Source organism: Cololabis saira, chromosome 10, assembly GCF_033807715.1.
Source record: "Cololabis saira isolate AMF1-May2022 chromosome 10, fColSai1.1, whole genome shotgun sequence".
Classification (NCBI taxonomy): Eukaryota; Metazoa; Chordata; class Actinopteri; order Beloniformes; family Belonidae; genus Cololabis; species Cololabis saira.
Window position 1 is genome coordinate 11,036,064 of NC_084596.1, and position 22,910 is coordinate 11,058,973.

General features: G+C 42.9%; 1 protein-coding gene across 1 annotated transcript in view; it reads left to right on the forward strand.

The window, feature by feature from the left end:
* Nucleotides 1-22,706, forward strand: part of retreg1 (reticulophagy regulator 1) — a 42,773-nt gene extending 20,067 nt beyond the window's left edge. Inside the window, exons 4-9 of the mRNA XM_061730985.1 lie at nucleotides 16,075-16,192; nucleotides 16,358-16,442; nucleotides 16,689-16,811; nucleotides 18,550-18,620; nucleotides 19,710-19,833; nucleotides 21,648-22,706. Coding sequence (XP_061586969.1) covers nucleotides 16,075-16,192; nucleotides 16,358-16,442; nucleotides 16,689-16,811; nucleotides 18,550-18,620; nucleotides 19,710-19,833; nucleotides 21,648-22,174 — 1,048 coding nt within the window. The 3' untranslated portion in view covers nucleotides 22,175-22,706. The remainder of the gene's footprint in view (nucleotides 1-16,074; nucleotides 16,193-16,357; nucleotides 16,443-16,688; nucleotides 16,812-18,549; nucleotides 18,621-19,709; nucleotides 19,834-21,647) is intronic.
* The last annotated feature ends 204 nt before the right edge of the window (nucleotides 22,707-22,910 follow it).

Here is a 22,910-nt window from a genome sequence, read left to right on the forward strand (position 1 = left end):
AAATTTGCATTTTTCTTGTGTTTGATGCCACTTTTTTTTTTTATGAAAAAAACAAAACAAAACTTTCCCCCTTTTAAAACTAAACTAAAGAGAGTTGTAACTCTAGGGATGTTATTTACTGCCCAGTTTTCTAACATGATTTTTAGTGCCATGTACCATGTGTCGTATGTTAAATCTTAACTAAAATATATTTTAATATGGGATGGCTATAAGCCAGGGCAGTTCTCGGTTTGTTCCTCACCTGAAAGTTGCGTCTCATTAAAGCAGCTGAATGAGCGTAATGTCATGCAAGTTCAAAAAAATACAAATAACTAGAATAAATACTAGGCCTGTGTTGAAAAAAATCGATTTTCCCATTCTAAATCGATTCTCATATTAATTCCTAAAAATCGATTCGTATTTCTAAAGATCGATTTTTTTTCATCATTACATTATAACTTTTGGTATTTTTTTGTTTATGCCCAAAAAAGGAATGTTTTGTTGAACACGCGAATAACTGGTGCCATGTTTTTGCCTTTAAATATGTTTAAAAGGTATGACAACATTAAAGTTTTCAGTTATAATTGCATAAATTGTCTTTATTTCAGTACTTTATATACTTTTTTGGGGTTACATGGAAAAAATTTAAACGGAATGTGGGGAAAAATAAAAGCGATTTCATACGTCTCTGTTTGCTGCCCTGGATCTGTTTGGTAATTGTCACGGATGGTTGTATGAGGACCCAGACGCAGGAGAGCGGGAGGCAGGAGTTCACAAAAACTGAGTTTATTCCACAAAAACAAAACCAAAGCGCTGCTGGGCAGGATCAAAAAAGAGAACAAAACAGGGATCCAAAAAACTAGGCGTGGAAACATGGAGGGAGCAAACAGTACGGACTGACAGGAAGCAGGGGCCCAGATATACACAGGGGATGACGAGACACAGGTGTGAACAATCAGGGCAGATGGAAAACAGGCGGGCCAGAACAGAAACACAAACTGGGGGAAATGTCTAACACTGACAGTAATTCTGACCCACGATGTTTCTGAAAGCAGTTATATCAGCATTCTGGGAGGTGATTGGTCCTTACAGCATCATTAGCTGACAATACTTGCTGTTGAATCTCAATATAATACTAGTAGTAATATTTTGCATAACTACAGTCATATAACTCATGCAATAGCTCAAAAAACGGTTTTAATAACTAATCCAAATCAATATCGGTATCTAATCGGATCAAATCTTGATAACCGATTCTGAATCTTAAGAATCGGAATTTAATCGATTCTTGACATTTGAATAAATCCCCAGCCCTGATAAAAACATACTCCACAGCCGGATTAGCGGGTTTAAAGATGCTAAAAACAAGCTTGGGTGTTTAAAGTGATGCTCTGATAGGTGGGGAGGAGCTTACGTGATGTCAACAAGCTTCGGAAACCCGTAACAATCCTCCTTCCCAACATGTCCTGACAGGTGCAACCGAAGTGGCGGGAGAGCAGCGGCGCCGTCGGTCAACAGCTGTGTGTGTGTTTGTGTTTTAATGGTGTTTATGGACGCAGACTGATGTCATGTGACCGTTAGGGATTCGTGTTTTCGTGCACTTAACCTCGAGGAGAGAGTCGCTGTTGCTGCAGCGTGTTCCCACAACAAACATGAAGTGTCTCAAGAGTTGTGAAACCTGAGCGCAGTGTGTGTGTGTGTGTGTGTGTGTGTGTGTGTGTGTGTGTGTGTGTGTGTGTGTGTGTGTGTGTGTGTGTGTGTGTGTGTGTGTGTGTGTGTGTGTGTGTGTGTGTGTGTGTGTGTGTGTGTGTGACTCAGCTGTTCCTCTGCTGCCGGAACTTATTCAGGCGTGGGGAACCAATCACGGCGCTCGACGGCGAGGGGGGCGTGTGCTTCAGTGCGCGCCCTCTGATTGGACCTCAGGGTTCGACCGGTGGAAAAACAACACAACACAGCGGCAGCAACACGGTCAAGTGATGTGACTGAGTCAGACTTTCAGAATAAACGTAATAACTGCAGGATCTCGAGTGGATTCTCGTATGAACATTCACATACTTGTTCAAAGGCCGATCAAATGAATTGAGCTGTAGACGGGAGACGCAGGTTTCCTCACATCTCCTTTTCAGACAGATGAAATGAACTGAAATGTTTCTAACCTTCTTTTTCGAACAATCTTCATGATAAACTGTGCAAAGTAAACTTTACATTAATGCAGGCGCCAAATATGAATGAATGAAGAAAAAGAGCAAAACATTTCTTACTTCCTTTTAAAGCTTTATTCACACTATCATCCAAAAATTGTCCCTTTTGACTCCATAAAATCCCTATCAATAGGATTATTGATTATGCAAAATAACAAAACCATGTACTGTAGCTGAAACAGGCTGAAGTAAAGACTTTTTTCATGTTTTCTTTTCTTCACAAGCTTCTAATTTGAGATATTTTCAAAGATTTTTTAAGTTAAACGTGGCACAAACTGGATGGCACTTTTCCACCAGCACCTACTCATCTCAACTTGGCCTGGTTTCTTTTCCACTACAATTCAGCACCTGGAGCAGAAGTAGGAGGTTGGAGCGAAGCTGCTGTGACGTATTTGATTGTGTATCTGAACCAAGAAGACAACAACACTAAAGATGTAGAACCTGGAGGAGATGATAGATGTGCTGCTGGGTCTGTGGCTTGTGTTCAAGTAAAAAAATGAGAGTGAGAGAAGCTTCAAGTGGTAACGTTTAGTTGGTTTCTGCGCTGCTGAAAAGTCCGTTGGGACCCATGAGCAGCTATGAAGTGACAGAGCTCCTGGTAGATCTGGTCGTTCCTTATCGCCCGTCAAGATCCCTTTTTAATTCTCTCCTCAGCACCAGGTTTATGAACATCTGCACCTCAGAGTTGGATCATGAAACAGACTTCTGCTGCCGTTGCTGGTCGAATAAAATGAACAAGAAGCTCCGTCAGAGTCTCTTTCTCTGATGTCACATCCTGACTCAGACGTCTGACTCCAACCCCCCGACCAATCGGCGGCCTGTAGTGCGATGATGTCAGATACAGCCGACTCAGCCGCTTAGAACCTCGGCAGAGTAGTTACAGAAAAGTATCTACTCGGCACGTTAGACCCCTAGTGGGAAAGAACCAAACCGAGTGGAGCCGAGCCGGTCTGAGTAGGTACTAGACTAGTCAAAAAGCACCAATACGGTGTCTTATACTCTTATTGCTTTTGACCAAATATAACCGGGCAGCAGGTGCCAGCTACTCAGGCAGGTGAGTGTGGAGGACTAGAGCCGTGTACGCTGTGAAGACCACCAGGTCCTGATGATGTGGAGATGAAGCTCTCAGGGCTATCAGCTGCTTTGTGTTCATCCTCACCTCTGCTCAGAAGCTCAGTCGTCACGGAGGAAGTAGATTCCTCTGAAGACCGTGGATGTCATCGCTCAGAGGAGCTCGGAGTTCTTCTTTGCCTTTGAAGGAAAGCAGCCGAGGTGGGTTCAAGGATGTGATCAGGATGAAACGCCCGGGAGATGAATTCAGAGCATCTCCAGTCATGAGAAAACCAAGGACCAGACTGAGGTGATGCTGGTTATTTCTGGGTTGGGAACATCTTCATGAGGAAACTCTGCCCTGATGCCAGAGTGGAGACCTTCTCTTTCATCTCATTATCATCGGGTGATTATTACATGAGAGTTGCAGCAGTTAATTATAAATTTAAGTATCAGCTGGATAGACACCCGGGGGATATACTTAAATACCGGGGTTGGGTGGATTCAACCCCAGCCAGACCTGAGTTGCATTTATTTTTATTTATTTATTTAAAGGATAACAGGGACAATGCACATTAATAACACATTTAAACAAATATAAAATGTGCCGGAATTAGCCAAAAAGGCTATTTTGCATCCGCTGTCCCTGGACTGGTGTAAAAATAGTCAACCTAAAAGAAAGAATTATTAGATACAATCAATAAAACATTTCCGAATAAAAAGGCTATATCAGAATAGAGATTAAGAGGTAAAAAACTAAGCTAAAATACATACACACACAGGTTAACATAAGCTCAACAACAGACAATTGCTACAAACGAAAACAGAACAACATGAAGCAGCAACAGTAACATCAGTGTTAATAACACAAGACACAGTAACACACTAACAGGCCAAAAACAAACAAGACAAAAGCACTAAACACAGAATAAAAAGCCATGCACAAAAATCAACATTATAACTAGACACTAATAGGCAACATGACAGGTGACATCAGACAAACACCGACAGGCATGGCAGCAAGCCAGGAAAATTACGCACTAAAATTCAATGTTGACAGCCTTCGAAAAGTTTGCTTCAAAAGCCCTCTTCATCAGTGAGGGTTTGTCCTGTCCAGTCTATGGTTGTTGATTCTCTTGTATGTGTTTGATGTTGCTTCGCATAATGAGTATTCAGATCCATATCTAATCACATAGATTATCCCCTCTGGATCTTAGAAACCCTTCAGCCTCACAGCTGAGATCGGTATCAGAGCCAATGATCCTCCAGCTTTACCACAACACTTTCTCTGGGTTTCCTCTCAATAAAAGTTTGCATTCGTGCAGCTTCTGATTTTGCTTTCCTTCGGTTTGATTGACGTGCCGTCGTTGAGGCAAGGCAAGTTTATTCGTATAGCACAATTCAACACAAGGTAATTAAAAGTGCTTTACATCCACATTAAGGGTGGCAAGACACAATTAAACAGTAAATAACAAATAAAATGAAATAAAATGTTAAGAAAAGAGGTCAAATAATAAAAAGCACAAGTTGTTAAAAAGTAAGGGCAGTAGAGTACAGCAGGTACACATCTCATTCTTACAATGGCAAGAATTATGTTTCTATAAGGTCAAAATGTACAAAGACCGGGTCAAATACAGTATTACAAAAGTAATCTGTAACAATTCGTACGGTGAATTAAACTAATTGACAATTCTGTCACGTCTTGGGGTAAGGTGTGGACCCAAACGCAGGAGAGCAGGAGGCGGGAGGCAGGAGTCGGCAAAAAACAGGATTTATTCCAACAAAGGTAAAAACAAAGCGCTGCAGAGCAGGATCAAAACAAACTAAACGGGGATCAAAAACTTGGGGAGGAAGAACGTGGCAGGAAACATGAGGAACAAAACAGTACGGTCCGACAGGGAACAAGGGAATGACAAGACCAGATATACACAGGGGATAACGAGACACAACGAGACACAGGTGCAGACAATCAGGGCAGATGGGACACAGGCGGGGCAAGACAGAAACTCAAAGACTGGGGGGGAAGAGTCAAACCCTAACAAATTCTATGCCACGATGCTTGTTTCCAGGTCTTATTTCACACAACTGACGAGAATTACGTTTCTATACGGTCAAAACGCAAAACGTAAAAAGTAATCTGTGGCGATTCGTGCGGTGAATCAAACCAATTTGACAATTCTATGTCACAATGCCTGCATTCAGGGCTTATCCATAACTTATCCATAACTCCATAACTATCCATAACGCGGTTTTCAAAAATCGTAGTAAATCGTAAAGTATTTAATTTAAGAGTATGCTTAAATAGCAAATAAAATGAAATAAAACGATAAGAAAAGAGGTAAAATAATAAAAAGCACAAGTTGTTAAAAAGTAAGGGCAGTACAGTACAGTAGGTAAGTATTTAATTTAAGAGTACGCTTCAGTAAACAGTAATGTTTTTATCCTGATTTAAAGGAGCTGACAGTTGGAGCAGACCTCAGGTCTACAGGAAGTTTGTTCCACATGTGAGGAGCAGAATAACTGAACGCTGCCTCACCTTGCTTGGTTCTGGTTCTTGGGAACCACAACAAACCAGATCCAGATGAACCTCAGGGGTCTGGGAGCTTCATAGGAACTAACAGATCCAGCATGTATTTTGGTCCAAGACCATTCAGGTCTTTGTAGACCAGCAGTAAGATTTTAAACTCTATCCTTTGACTCACTGGAAGCCAGTGTAGGGATTTCATGACCGGTGTAATATGGTCCAGTTTTCTGGTGTTTGTAAGGACTGCGTTCAGGATCAGCTGCAGCTGCCCGATTGATTTCTTGTTAAGGCCTGTAAAGATGCCATTGCATTGAGGGACAACCTTTACTTTTCCCTGATTTCCCAGGAAACGTATCAGTCCAACACGGTTCCTAGTGTCTCCCGCTCATGCTGTGTCACTCAGACACACGAGGAGGTGCGTTTGAGAGGATGTTGATGTTGGGTTCGTGGTGTTGTTGGCGGCGACTGCCCCCCCCCCCACTCCATTCCTCTGTACTCCTGATGGCAGACGGATGGAATCTAGTGTGACCCCGTTATTTTTAGCCGAGGCCACTTGAAATACTCCAACTGGCGCTTCATTGAGTGTAAACAGGAGCTGCCGTTCGCAGCGCGTGGATCGTTGAAAACTCTATTTCCTGCTGAAAGAGACGCGTTGCCGCTCATACCTTGCCTTTCTGCCTGCACGAGTCCCACCTTTACCCGTCGACGAGTTCCCGGCTCTTTGAAGCTACAGAGATGTCTCCCGAAGATCGAGGAGCAGGACTGAGGTACAACTGTGCGTCTCGTAGATGAAGCCAGACGAGATATAAGGAGGAATTTCCTGTTTTATCACCTGACTTAGATCGCCAATGATCTTATCTGTATTTCATTTGGGCAGCTTTTGGTTTTATTTTTTTCCAGTTCTACAAGTCTTTGACCACGATAGTCCTTCACCTGAAACTGGTGGGAGTGATGTGCTTTTAAAAGATGATGATGGTAAAACATGACTTGGATACCGTACGGCTTTTGCCCGTAAAGCTGATAGATGGTGGACTACGTTTTATGCACCCGTGACTACCAGATATACTTTTGGCGCGTCGACCTGCTGATTTCAGTGTAAATAAATCGGCAGAATTTAAGGTTGCGTCAATGCTCCACGTCTTCCCACAACACTGGCGTCTCGTGTTACCTGTATCCTTTGGTGTCATTTGCGTAGCCGCATGCGGCCCGGATCAGCCGGGGCCCCTTTCTCACCCCGTTACTGTACATGTGTGTATGTACGCAGAACATAAACAGGCATTAGTTGCATCAGGGTCGGGGGTGGCTGGGGTAAAGCCCCTTTCAAACAGATGGGTAAACATATTTACACCTGCCTCCTGCTCACAAGCTGAGAGCCGGGATGTTTTTGACACCATTCCTCGCATTGTTTGACCCGCTCTATTTTTAAAGCGCGGCCACTGGACTTGTAAGAGGCTCAGGCGTGGCGTGCCCCCCACCCACCGGGGTTGTTTCAGAGATTACCAATTGGGCAAAAAGTGATATCTGCCCAACAGCTGCTCATGTGCTGCCGCTGCCCTCGTCCTCGTCATCAGACTCGCGCTCTGTTGAGGTCGACACATCTGTCAGTTTGAAGAGCTGACAAGAGTTGTTTCCACTGGCGTAACCGAACACGAGACCGTCTCTTCTCGGTATCCACGTTGTTTTTGGCACGCAGGCAGAAAAATGTCTGGATTGGAAACCGTTGTGTTTTCAAATTGAAAAATCAGAAAGTTAATGATAGGGAGTTTGTTTGTGACACTATTTCAGTGGGCAATCTGCTTCCTGACACTTATATAATTCTCCTGATGTGCTGGTGAATATTTATGTACACACGATCATCAGTTACGCATTTCAGAATATAAAACTTGAGTTGATTTCTGTAGGGACACGACCACACATTAACCACGGTGGCAGTGAAACGTTCAAGCGTCTCTGCTTTCACTGCAACTCTTGATTTGCCTCATTAATTACCCTGCAACAAACTCAGAATAACTTCACCGTACTTCATCCAAGAAGACTGGCAGCCCCTTTTCCCGGGAACCGCTTTCGTGGAACAGATTAATTACCGTCATGTGGATCCAGGCGTGTGCCGGTACCCCTGTCACATGTTCGGTACGTAGGATCTAAGGAAATCGGGCTCCTACGAGGGCATGTGGTTTGAAATCAAGAGGGGAGCAGCACCTGACCTTTTCGTCACCAGGGTTATTTGAGACCAGGCTGGGTGTCCGGGCCGCTCGTGCTCGCTCCCAGCAGCCCTTCATTATTGAGAAAGTAACCGTATGGCTCAAGAGATGAAAATGAAATTAAGAATGGAAATGGCAACAGCGAGTTGGCGCACCCCCCCCCTCTTTTACTCCCACAGTCTTTATGAAATTCACAAATATTTTGTCGCATTCAAACACCTGTCTCAAGTAAGTTTCCAGTCTTGTTTGTGGCTGCTTTTCCTGTTTCTTGGAAGGAGCGTTCCCAAATCCACTTGGTTTTTGAGATGTGCTGCCCCACTGTGGTCAGAATTGGTATTTCTACGTAGAGTGGCTTTAAAAGCGATCCCTGAGATAAGTTGAGATGTCTTCAAATCTAAATTTCTGTCAAATAAAGCCAATAAAAATGCAGGATATCATATCATTTTGTGGGGTAAGAGATGAAAAATGTATTTCCAGTGCAAGTACGATACCTGGTCACTCAAGAGTGACGTCCCTGAACGGTTGGATCACTTTTCTTTAAGTCTGAAAGTTGCTGCCATTTGTGTCTTTGCACTCAAACAAGGCTGGTTTAATGTTTTTCTTTGTAACATCATCCCATAAAAGGTGGATGTGGAGTTAAACGGCGCTGGGAAGGAAAAGCGACCTGGACAAACAACATTGCTGTACACTGTTTCCATTATTAGTAGCTGCTGCTAATAAGCGCTAATTTGCACTACCTACGGCCAGACTTTTCCTCGAGTGGTGCCAGCAGGAGGGATAAATCTGGAATGTGTCAAATATTCTCGGTTTAATCAGATCTCTTTCAGGAATTATCAATAATTCTCTTGTTCAACAATCTCCTCCACACAATTCACCTTGAATTCAGTGTTCAGTAGAGCTTAGAGGGGAAAAAACAGGTTCGGCCAACTGGCCCACATAAAGTTTGAGAACAGCTATCTGGGATTAAACACGTGGCCCAATGCTGGCAAATGCCTGCTGAGCCACTCCAGTGATCCTTGTTTTGTTTAAACACCCCCTTTAAGATGGTTTATTGCCCCAAATTCACAGTCTCAAGACATACTCAGTGTGATACCCGACATTGTATGTATATTAATTACAAATCTCAGGTTTAGGCTATTTGCTGCATGGCGATGTGGTTTGTTAGCACCATCACCTCAAAGCCTCAACATTTTCCATTTTTGCATGCCCAGTGTTTGACTTATTTTGATCCTACACTTCATGATCTTACTAGTAAACAATTAACAATTTTAAGGAAGACACATTTCCATAGTGAGGAGTAAAGCATGAAGAGCCCCCATGAGCTACATCGTGAGGTGCTCTCTGTGGGAGTCAAAGGAAGGCCTTTTTAGCGTCTTCACAGAAAACCAATCAAACATGTTACAAATATCCCAAGTCTTGTCTCATGCAATCACTGCTATCCACCAAAAGAAGTGCTTCTGTCTGTTGACTCAGCCGTTCACGCAATGACCTTGCAAGATCCCTAACCTTTGTGAAATCTTTAGACATCAGCGGAAGACTCTTTACATCTGTCTTAAATATCTTTTAGTATTTTTTGCAGTTTTATTAGTTGCGTGTAGGCGTGGATAAAGGAATACATGGTTGTTTGTTACATGGTGTCTTGGAGGGCTTTAGCAGTTTTGAGTAAGTCTGCAGCCAAATTGCCAGTTACAACAAACCAGAGGGACATTTCTGTCCTTTTGCCGCCACGTTGTCATAAGTCTGTTCAAGTCAACCTTTTATTATCAATAGTTACAAAAGGAGGATATGTCATGGCCTTTGGTTCCATAGAACTGGATCAGTACTTGTCAGTGGCGAAACAACTCAGCACCGGGCCCCGATGCAAGATCATTAAACCGGGCCCTGCCCATCACAATGCAAAACAGACACGCTGTGATTGACGCAATCTCACAGCAGATGCATCACCATTCAAATGACAACGGGCACTACTGACAGCTTTAACTCTTAACACAACCACAGCGCAGATAGATATGTTTAAAAAAAAATCCCATATATATATAGCACATATAACCAACAGCATAACGCACACAGTGCGCCGGTGTGAGACAGAACACCGGCAGTGCCAACAGCTGAGAATAAACCCACACAGCGCACAGATTGAAATTTGGTGGCACGGCGGCACACCACAAATGAAAACATCATAAACACGCAAACACAAACAAACTAGTGATAGACTATCACTATAACAAATATTAATAATAATGGGTCATTACTTACAATTACAGTTTGACTTTCCGGGCCTTCCGCTGGGCAAAGTCATTAATTAATTCCTGACAACAGTTCAACTCTCAAGCCTGAATTATGGTTCCGCGTTAAATCGACGCCGTAAGGTACGGCGTAGGGTTCGCGGCGATGCGCGCCGTACGGTGCGCGTCCCCGCGTACCCTACGCCGTAATCTGCGTTGGTGTAACGCGGACCATAAATCAGCCTTAACTCCTTTCCTCTCCTCACTCGCCAACTCTTCCTCTACGCAAATATGGGTTACACATACGCACTACACCGGCATCATCCGAGGTCATCCATAAATTTTATTTTTTTTATTTTTTATTTTTATCCCCGATTTTTTACCCATTTCATCACCCAGTGCTCATACCTAAGTAACAGTCCTGGGCATTGCTCTCCTCTGCCAACCCAGGGAGGGCCCTACACTGAGCTCAGGTCTCCTTCTTATCCTGAGGAGTGACGGACCGCTTCTTTTCACCAGACAGGGTGAGGATTCTCTGACCGGACGTAGCGCGTGGAAGGATCACGTTATTCCGGCCAGATCCTCCCCACCCCATCTGGCGCCCCGGTTGGCCAGAGGGGGCATGTGTAGCCCAGGACTGTGTGCATGTTTTTGTGAGGGTAGCTCACATTAGCTACCCAAGGGAACACGGGGAGAACATGCAAACTCCACACAGAAAGGCCCTTTCGCCAACCCCACCCAGGGTGTGGGCACCGAAGTCATGGGAGAACTAACACGCACTTCAGCGCCCACAGCGTCCCCGGCGGGAATCGAACCCAGGACCTTCTATCTGTGAGACGGCTGCACTACCTGCTGCGCCACCAAAAAAAAAAAGTCCAAGCCCGCACGTCCCCAGGTCCTGCGCGTGCGGGCCCTGGACACGTGCGGGCCCCTATGCATTGTCTGCATATATGGTAGTTTCGCCACTGGTACTTGTATATTTTTGATAAAATAGGTAATTGTTAGAAGCAAAGGCCATGAACTCTCCCTTTCTAGCATCTATTGACAGGAGTCAATGCAACGCAGCAGAGACCGAAAGGACATGTAATTCAGTTATAAACTGCCCATTTGTCAACGGTTTGTACACGTATGATGTTTAAATGACCTAATTTTGTCTGTAGTGACGTTATCCACACCTCAGTCCTGAAATAAATGGCCATTTTTGCTGCTAACACAGATTCTGTCCCTAAATGTAATTGGCCTGGGGTTGGTGTACCTGCTGAGTTTTCCTTTAATATCCCTAAAACACCCTCTAAACCAAGAGTACTGAGAAGAAGAGCTGCTATCTTTATACAGCACAGCAAAAGGAACGTGATCCAAGTTAATTTGACGTCAGCAGAAGCTGCCTTCTCGTTAGAGCCAACTACTGATCTGGCCACCAGACCCTGGCTCAATCATTACAAACGAGAAGGCGGGTAATTACGTGGCCCACATGGCAGCTTATGCACTTAACTCAGTAACACCAAGACTAGAAATCTACTGTAAAATGAAGTCACATGTCTGTGGCCGGCGAAGCAACCACGTTCTTGTGGTACGTGAGATCTTGATCCATCTTGCCAGTTTCTTGGCTGCAACACAAAAGTTCAGAGACCCATGTTGGCACATGTGTTTGGATTTTGAGATGGGACCATAATTAACAAAGGTGGTCGCTATTCTTTTATTGGATGAGGCGGTTATCGTTCAGGTTTCATTGATTGTTTGAGGACGTCTGCTATTCCCAAACGGTTCCTATTGACAACCATCTTGCAGATGGTTTAGGGCCTGGGTGAGAAGTGCATTGACTGGTGCATGCCGACCGCAACTCACGGTACCATGTTCTCCTCTGACCCCTTTATTTGTGGTCGTCATCTTCTGAGGGCTCCTCTTGGACTTCAGAGGCTCAGGTTTAGTCGCACTGGTTATAGTTTGGGTTTAACCGCTGTGATCCTGGAGTCTGGAGGTGGTTAAACTTAAACAATTAAAAGGTTAAAGCCGAAACCGCCTGGTCCAGAATGAAGATTACCCCTTTTCCACCGAACCGGTTCCAGGGCTGGTTTGGAAGTTTGGAACCAGGCTTTCTGTTTCCACTGACAAAGAACTGGCTCCGGGCCAGAAAAACCGGTAACAAGGTTGCACCAACTCGAGAACTCTCTAGGGCTAGAGGAAAGAACCGCCTAGCAAGATGGCGACATTTTCAAATAAGAATGAATCTGGATGCAGCAAAGCATCATGGGTCTGACACCCTGTCTTTTAGAGATGTGTCCACGGAGGAGCTACGTGGACCAAGTCCTGTTAGAGCAAATACGTCGTTGTTGCTTCAACACATCAACAAAACAAATTTAAAAAAATTCAAATAACAAAATAACATATTTGAACCATTTTTCAGACAATAAAATAACAATAACAATAAAATGTAATGTAATGTATAAAAATTTAAAATATGCTTTGTTGATGAGAAAAAATGTTTCTCTATTTTTCTTATTTTTGTGAGGGGGGATATATATTGTTTTTCAGCACTACCTTGTTCTCTATAGCTGATATAACATGAATTACTCCTATGTGGGATCAATAAAGTTCTTATTTTTGCCGTCTGAGAAAATTAAATATATTATATTTGGTGCCTAACTGTTTCCCAAGTATATTAGTGCGTGTGTGAATGAATAAATGAGACGTAAAACGTAAATTTCTTTGTAGAAAGGCACTTTATGAAAATAAGTCCATTTACTTGTATTAGTTTGCAGCCCAGTCTTGCCACATCCAATATGGCGGCGACGTCAGTAGGCGATGCAATGTGCTGATTGGCTCACCAGAAAAAACGTTGAAACCCGTGCCAAATATCGCTGATTGGCTCTTATTATTGGCACGTCAAAACAATGCCATAATTCGCCATAATTCGTAGTTGTAAAAAAAGTTTGTAGCTTTTGTAAAAAAAGTTTGTAGCTTTGTATCTACAAGTACAAATATTTTTTGCACACGCACAAAATATTTCTACAAGTACAAATATTTTTTGCACACGCACAAAATATTTCTACAAGTACAAAGTTTATTTACAGATACAAAATATTTGGCTTTAATTTGAGCCCATATAGATAAGGGCTTGGTGTAAATATCTCATCCATCTATTAACTTCTGCTTATCTGTGAATATTTCAAGGAGCCTACAATTTAGACATGTGAAGTACATTTTTGAGGGATTTTTATTTATTTATTTTAACAGCGAATAAAGATCAAATTTTCCATTCGCTGGTTACCAGGCAGGAAGCTCCTGAGCTCTCGTAGTAACCGGATCTCCAAGGTGATTTTACACCAGCTGTTTCCGACACAGCTGCTCCCGCATCAGCTGGATTTAAATTTAGTACTGTCATTTAATGAGATGAAGCAGAGATGAGATAGTTACAGCCTTTTATATCAGTGACAGCTGGATAGATTAAGTAAAGAGATGTTGACGATGTCAACACAGTTTCTAGTAAAATAAAATATTTTTTTACTAGAAACTGCTTTGAATGATTGTTTATTTCGTTCAGCAGCAACATCATAAAAAAAGAACAAACATAAACAAAACAGAAAAAAATAAATTAAACTATGGCTGAACGAAAAGGGTTTGGCAGAAGCATAGCTTTTAGGCACCAAACCCTTGCTTTAAACATCTTATCCTTCTAAAAGCCTTCTCCATCTCTTATTTTAAACCTACATTGTGTTGCTCTCACTCCATTTCACTTGTTTTTCTTGTATATTTCTTTGAAAAAACGAGCGACCCTTCCCAGCTGATTGGGTCCCAACCGGTAGAGCAGAAAGTAGAGCGGTCCTGGCTATTTTTGACTGCCGGATGAGCCACACCTGCGCCACTTTTATAGTGGTTATGTGTGAGCCGATCACGAGGGCTGACGGGGGAGATTAAATGGAGGATGATGTTTGGGGACTCCCACGCTTGTGGGGAAATTTTCGTAGCCCGACAGGTGGCCCAGAATTCCCAGCAGTGTCACGGCATGGAAAGCTTTTTCATTTCCCTAATCCAGTCGCACACCTGTCTGATTAGTCATCCTGCCAGTGTTTTTAAGAGCTTCTTTATTTAGAGGATGTTTGTGTTGGGTTGTTTTTTTCATGGACTATATTTTGCCTTCGAACATCGCTGTCATGGTTGTCCTGACCATGTCATGTCATGTCCTCCCTGTCATGGTTGGTTTTCAGCGTTTGATGCTTCAATGCTCCAAATTGTTTGATTGGAGTCACGAGGTGGAGCCGTGTGCTGCAGCTCTCATGACTCAACAACCCACAAAACCCAGAGGGAAGAGATGAGGAGTCAACGAGAGGGTCACTACCTTCCACTACATCATCCATCCATCATACCCCTTTCCATCCATCCATCCATCCATCATCCATCATCCATCCACCCATCCATCATCCATCCATCATCCATCAACCATCCACCCATCCATCATCCATCATCCATCCATCCATCCACCCAGCCACCCATCCACCCATCCATCCATCCATCATCCATCATCCATCCACCCATCCATCATCCATCCATCCACCCATCCACCCATCCATCCATCCATCCATCATCCATCCACCCATCCATCCATCCATCATCCATCCACCCATCCATCATCCATCCATCCACCCATCCACCCATCCATCCATCCATCATCCATCATCCATCCACCCATCCATCCATCCATGCATCCATCCATCCATCCATCATTCATCCATCCATCCATCCATCCATCCATCCATCCATCATCCATCCATCCATCCATCCATCCACCCATCCATCATCCATCCATCCACCCATCCATCCATCCATCCATCCATCATCCATCTGTCAACCATCCTTCCACCGACCCAGCCATCCACCCATCTATTATCCACCCACCCCCTATCTACCCATCCATTTATACATCCATCCATTTATATATCCATCCATCCATCCATCCATCCATCCATCCATCCATCCATCCATCCATCCATCCATCCATCCATCCATCCATCCATCCATCCATCCCTGACCACCTCAGGGATGGTGGGGGTAGTCTAGTGTCTAGTGAGAGGATGGTAGTCTATTGGCTACAGAGGAGGGCTTGGGTCTGGAGGACCCACGTTCAAACCCCAGAATGGCAACCAAGATGAACCACCTTGGACCCTTAACCTGTCTCAGATGTAAGTCGCTTTGGATAAAAGCGTCTGTTAAATGACAGTAGTAGTAGGTAAATCTGTCCAGCGAGTCTTGGGTCTTCGTCTGGGTCTCTCCATAGTTGGACATGAAAACACTGAAACACGTCTCTAGGGAGGTGTCCAGAAGGCTATTAAACCGGATGCCCGAACCACCTCAGTCATCACGATGCGGAGGAGCAGCGACTGAACTCTCTGAGTCTCTCCCGAATGTTGGAAATTCTCACCCTCTCTTTCAGAGAGAGACCAGCCACCGTGCGTAGGAAGTTCATGTCAGCCGCTTGATCTCGTTCTTTTGGTTTTCACTTTTGCTCACTATCCACAGTTCATGAAAGGTGGGGGTCAGAAAATAAATCAGCGAGCCTTCTCTCGACCAATAAAAAGGGGATGCTGCACCAATCCACGTGTCAATCTCCCGCTCCATCCATCTCTCACTTCCACAAAGCAATACTGGCATAGACGTAGTTAAAGACCCTGTTGCTCGTGCATCTAACAGAGCAGAGTGTATTTGTTGGCTTGTGCAGGTAGTTTTAAAAATGCCTTTTTTTTTTTTTAAATGCCAGACTTGGTACCTTGTAAGTCTGTCGTACAGCTACAACCAGTCCAGGAATACCTGACCATCCACCCACTGTCTCACCTGGAGGCTTGATGGCTGCGTATGGTGCAGTTTTTCCTGACATTGCTTGTGTTTCTGTGCGTCTGCAGCTGGGAGATCATTGATTCGGGTCAGGACAGCCCGCCCGGGGTTGGACCTCAGCTCAGCCACTCGCTCAAGCTCTTCCTCCAGGAGACGTCGGCTTTCAAGCAGCAAAACCCAGGAAAGGTGAGGCCGAACCAGAGGTGGACATGTGTGACTCTCGGGCTTTCTGGAGGCTTTGAAATGTGAAATGAAATGACGGAAAGCTTTTTATATTGATTTATTTTGGTATTTATTGAATAATGAAGCAGCTTCTACTTGTCACTCTCCTTGCGTCTCCTCCTCTTCTAGTTTTGCCTCCTGGTCTGCAGTTTGTGCACCTTCCTGGCCGTCCTAGGACGCTACATTCCAGGGATTGTTATCTCATATTTTCTCGGTGAGTCCACCGGCGTCTTGCATCGTGAAAAAGATTGTTTTCAACTCCAGGAAACAGCTTGTTTTGTTGTGTCTGGGTTCAGGGCTGCGACGCTTAAATGGGGGACATAGTTTGATGGTTATCAAGCGTGGATCTCAGCTTTGTGCGCAACATGTTTCTGCAGAACCAAAGAGGTGGAGACGACTTTTAGTGGCTGCCGTGCTGATAACAATTTTTTTCCCTCTCTCTCTCTCTCTCCCTCTGAAGTGCTGGGTGTCTTCCTGTGGCCTCTGATTTCATCTCATGATGTTGCTTCTTGGCTGGAGCCAGTTCTGCAGAAACTGGACTTTGGCCTCGGGGCATTTTTTCAGAGAATCAAAGAGAACCACGGTAAATACTAGGCCTGTGTTGAAAAAAAATAGATTTTCCGATTCTAAATCAATTCTCATATTAATTCCTAAAAATCGATTTGTATGTCTAAAGATTGATTTTTTTTCATCATTACATTACAACTTTTGGTATTTTTTTTGTTTATGCCCAAAAATAGGAATGTTTTGTTGGACACGAGAATAACTGGTGCCATGTTTTTGCCTTTAAATATGTTTAAAGGTATGAAAACATTAAAGTTTTCAGTTATAATTGCATAAATTGTCTATATTTCATCACTTTATATACTGGCTTGGGGTTACATTTGTATAAAATGCTAAAATTCTCAAAAATTAAAAAACCGAAATAGACTTAAAATTGAAAAAATTAAAACGGAATGTGGGAAAAAATAAGGCCGATTTCATACGTCCCTGTTTGCTGCCCTGAATCTGTTTGGTAATTCTGCCACACAATGTTTCTGAAAGCAGTTATATCAGCATTCTGGGAGCTGATTGGTCCTTACAGCATCATTAGCTGACAATACCTGCTGTTGAATCTCAATATAATACTAATATTAATATGTTGCATAACTACAGTCTTATAATCCATGCAACAGCTCAAAAAACAGTTTTAATAACACTAACCCAAATCAATATCGGAATCGAATCAAATCTTGATAATCGATTCTGAATCTTAAGAATCGGAATCGAATCTTAAGATTCTTGACATTTAAATCATTCCCCAGCCCTGGTAAATACGCAGTACAGCGTCCTCGTCATTGTTAGAGCAGAAGGGCTCACCCGCCTCTTTAAGACTAAACCTTAAACATTATCTTTCTCATGTCTAACATCTCATCACTGATCAATAGTTGCAGCACCCTACACACCACCTTCATTATTCACACAAATGAACAAGGTTAACTTATCTGTTTTCCTGAGAGCGAAAATGACTGCGAACCGCTCCGGTGTTGGGTTTCCACCTCTGGGATGGCTGCACTGAGGTTTTGGACCAACATACGCCGATTTCAGAGCAATATCTTCTCCAGGGACCTGCATGCATTTATCAAAGAAGACTGTAAAAGGTCACATTACAAAGTTATGTCCACCTGGTAAAACATTTGACCAAACAACTTAAGATGCTACTATCATTCCCTGTACTGTTACTCCCTCAGGCGTGTTTGCAGAAGGAATGAGCTAAAATAAAACACTTAAAAACACTTGGAGTGAGAAGGATTGGCAGCACAACACAATGTTTTGGGGTTTTTTTGTACTTATATTCCCAAATTGCACAACGTTGACTCTAGTTTATCTTTCTCTCTTTTCAAATATTCAGTATCTTTCAGTTTTTCTGTTATAGAGTTGGAAGTTTGTGGAGGTCTTGATTTTATTTTCTTACTTTCTACTTTTCTTACTACTTTCTTTCTTACTACCAGTTTGCAGCTGACACTTATGCTAAAGAAGCAATAACATTTTGTTTGTTTACTCCACTCTAACCACTAAAAATAAGTACATTAATGCTGACAGTTTTGGTTCATTTGTTATTCCTTTTAAAGTTTATTAAAACGGTTTGTGTTTTTACATGGGAAACATCTACTGACATTTAATTTTGAATATAAATACAAACTCATATATAAATAAAGGTTTTGTAACTTTTGGTACTGTAAATACTGAACCTACAGCATCTGCTTATTTTTAATTTGTTTTGTAATCAAATATTCTGCCAGAAAACTCAGTTAGTCTGATGCTTGTTGTCCTCGTTTTAGAGAAGAGACTCATTCAGGCTCAGACGGAGAAAGACGGCATTGAGTCGGACCTCTCCTCCATGTTTCCCAAGGTCAGTAATTCATCATCTCCTTCAATATAATCACTTGTGTTGACTGACAGCGTCCACATCCAGCTAATGAAATTCTCCACTCATGATCCGCATGAGCGTCGACTTGTGTGCAAAACTTCAGATCAAAACAACCACGTTTACATACTTCACTCCCGAGTGGGTTTCCCTCTCCGTCTGAAAACTGTTGTAAAGTGTTGGATGTTGTACAGAAGAACGAGTCGTTGTCGCGGCAGGGCTGCAAACAGACGTAATAGCTTTTTTAAGTAAAGTGATTCTGCAGATGATCCTCACAGGGAAACTGAACACAGCAATACCACTCCTGACCACTGGGGGGCAGCATATCACAACCCACTCATAAGCACAGTAGCAGCAGACCTAAATGCCTCCAAAAGTTGTTTTTTTTTTCCCTCAAATTAATGATATATTATATCATATTTAATTATTATTTGTGAATCTTGGATATAAGCATAGAAATCAAACAGGGAGGTCACTATAAGGGCAATTAGAGGGATAAAGGGTATGAGTAAATACGTTTTGCTTCTTCATACCCCTTTTCAGACAATTTGCATCAATCAATGTCATATCTGAAAGGTATAAATACCTACAAGTTTATTCAATTGGAATTTTTTTTATTATTATTATGTGCAAATTTATAGATGAATATTTATCGCGATGATGAGCTGGTGAATATGTATATGTTTGGGATTGTTGTTTAGTAAATACCATACCAAATACCATCACTTTTGTGGGAATCGGCTGAAATAAATTCAATTTCACTCATTCACTCATTCTTTCATTCATTCATTCATTCATTCATTCATTCATTCATTCATTCATTGGGTTTGATGTTGCTGGTCAAACCAATATACACAGTCCAATTTCTCAAAGTCATCTGATCTCCGTCTCATATGATATGATGTAAGAAAGGCGTGTGACACCCTTTAAAAACAGCTCTCTTCACTGCACTTTTGCTGTGGTGGAGCCGGAGCGTTACCGCGGCAACCTGCACACCTGAATATGTTCAGGACTCAGCTGGGTCCTGGTCTTACTCTGTTGACCTTGACGTCCCCTTGTGTTTCCCTCGACCAGCTGGACTCCACGGCGTGTAAAGAAATGAGCGTGTCGGACACAGAGGTGTCGGACGTCACGTGGACGGATAACGGTACCTTCAACTTGTCAGAGGGACACACACCACAGACGGAAAACTCAGAAGGTAGGCCTGTTGGATTTCTTTTTTTTTTCCTCATTAGATACAAAACACACAAAAACAGCCCCCCACCACCACCACCCGTCCAATCACAAGTACACACTAACTGTGTCCTTATCCAGTCAGAGTATAATTCAGGTCTGATATCAGGTTTGTCCATAATAAAATTGTGCCTTGTTGAGCATTGTTAATCCTTGCTGACGACAGTTCCAAATATGCAATATTCAAGAAACTCCGAAGCCAATGAGTTATGGAGATGTCATAAGGAGGTTTCCAATGTTGGACTATGATCTTTTTGGCTGCTGTCAGTCCTGCCATCCAAATTTTGCGTGATTTTCCTCTCAGAGATAGTTTGGATTCGTCTTTTAAAAGATGTACAAAGGGGTCCATTGGCAGTTGTATTCCCACAAAGTCACTTAAAGTTCTTATAACCTTCCCCCACAATTCCCAAATCCCGGGGCACTCCCATACAACATGAACAACCGAGCCCAAGGTTCGATCGATGCCTGATTGCACGTGTTACATATGCTCTATGACAACATTTTCAAGTGGGTTACTGGAAGCACCAGTTACGTTGCTCCACATTGTATCCCAGTCCAGATCCCACTGTAATTCCCCTACATCTCTTAACTGTTTAACTGATCATATAAATATGATACTATCCGTCTAGGGCAGGGGTGTCAAATGCGGCCCGAGAGAAATTTTCATGCGGCCCGCGAGAAGTTTCCAACGCAAAAAAACGAAATGTTAATTTACTAAAAAGGAAGGCATTAATAATTGCCATGAATCGCAGCATATCCGATAATATATTTCTTCTACAAATCCATCGTTATTCCACAAATAGAGCAGTTTTCGAAATTTTTTTACTTTTCTAGAATGCATTTGCCGATTTTATTTTTTTGTAGACAGTCGTTTATTTTTATTAACTGACTACTATTATATATTTTCGCAGGAAAAATATCACTGCTAAAAAAGATGATAGAAGATATTTATTCAGAGAATTTCAGTGTTGAATACGAGGATAGTGACAAAGTAAAACAGTTAAAAGAGAAGTGCTGACTTTTTTGGCACACTGGCGTAAATATCCGCGCCAATTTTTAAAAATAAATACATTTAATTGTACTGGAAAAATCTCTAAATCACAAAGAAACACTCTCGGATGTAATAAAGATTTTGCTAAATTTGCTTAAATTTCCTATAAAAAGGCAAAATATTAAAAAAAACATACTTGTTTCTGTTTATCTTTGTAAAATGATATTAAAAGTATCTTACATAATTTGAAAAAAACCGAGAAATTTCAAGAAAAGATCCTGAAGAAACATATTTTACATACTTAGAGTGTAAACAAAGTGCATATTTCCTTTAAAATTAACTAAACTGATATTGGATTAAATAACAATAGTAAAAAAAAAAATTAGAAAAAAAAAATTAGAAAATAAAATTTTCGCACCGTTTTTGTTATTTTGAGCGTGCGGCCCGCGAGAAAGAAATTGGTCCAATCCGGCCCGCCAAGCAAAATGAGTTTGACACCCCTGGTCTAGGAGCTTCCTGCAACCAGCCTAGAACAGGATGACTTTTTAGTTCTGCTCCCCAGGGAACCCTGTAGGCCTCACATGCAGACCTCAGTCTAAAAGAAAAGAAAAGAGAATGCTTATCAATTCCATATTGAGAGATAATTTCCTGGAAGTCAAGGATATTTCTTGATCCATTGATGTCATGCCTGTTGGTTTTCTAATAAAAAGAGCTACTTTTGCGTGTTCCTGCTCTATAAAATGCTCATGTGTTCGTCTCTTTCTTGTCTCGGCCGTTTCACCTCACAGACCTCGACAAGGAAGAAGTGTTTAGTGGTGGCCTGACAGAATTCCCTTCCCTGGATAACGGCGCGATGACCAACGGCGACGACGACGACGACCTCAGCCTCGGCCTCCCCTCGGCTCCGCCCCAGCCCCGGCAGCCAATCAGATCGCAGCACACGTCCTCGTACCCTCACACGGACCAGGCGGCGAGCAGCGCGCTGGAGCTGGTCAACCAGATGGCGGGCGACGTCATCACCGCTGCCGTCACGGCCGCCATCCAGGAGAGGATAGAAGCAGCGGTCGGCTCCATGGCTCCGAGGGACGACCCGGACCGCTCCAGGCTCCAGGAGACGACCCGGCTGCTGGAGCTGGCCGAGGAGTCGGACAGCGAGGTGGAGGACTTTGAGCTGCTGGACCAGTCAGAGCTGGAGCAGCTGGAAGGGGAACTCGGGCTGGGAGAGGAGAAGGCAAAGCCCGAAGAGGCGGCGCAGGTCAAGACCGACAATCCAGCCTCTTCTGGGTTCCTCTCCAAACTCCTCAGACGCCACTGATTGATAAAAAAGCCCGTCAGGGGAGAGAGAGAGTGACGGGTCGGGGGAGGACATGTGGAGGGGAGACGGGTGTGTGCCGGTCGCAGATGTGTGATAAGACGGTTTCCATTTCTCTTTTTTTTTCCCTTGTAGAGCTAACGTTAACATTTCCGACTGATCGGTTTCACAAACACGGAGGTGGATGTCCCGTCAGCTCCGTCAGAATCAGCCGAGACCAATGCTGAGATCAGACTGCACCAAAAGGAGCCTGACCCAAAACGACACGGCTGAGAAATATTCACGTAGATCTGTAGAGATTGTTAGATAGAAACCACCACGACCTGTATGTGCTGGAGAAAAAGGACGCTGGACTTGCTGGAGTTTTGTGAAATTGGACGTGAAACCACTGAAATCGATATTTCAGCCCGTAATAGAAAGAAGTGTTATAACACATCTGTCAACTTTGTACACAGTCATTATAGCGTATCTATTCAAACAGTATCGAAGCCAAAATACGTGTGAAAAAAACTTGAATAAACAGTTTATAAAATCACTTTTAGTGGCAAAAACTGAAAGCAATCAATTCCTTTGTGGTGTTACGTGATGAGCAGTTTTGTCTCACTCTTATTCTTCAATTTTACTTCAGTTTACACAGTACGTTTGTTTATTTTGAGCCGCGTTACTTTGATCAGACTGAGGTCCGGACGGTGCCCAGATCTTTTTTTAGTAGTTTTGTTTAGGATGCTCTCATAACAGC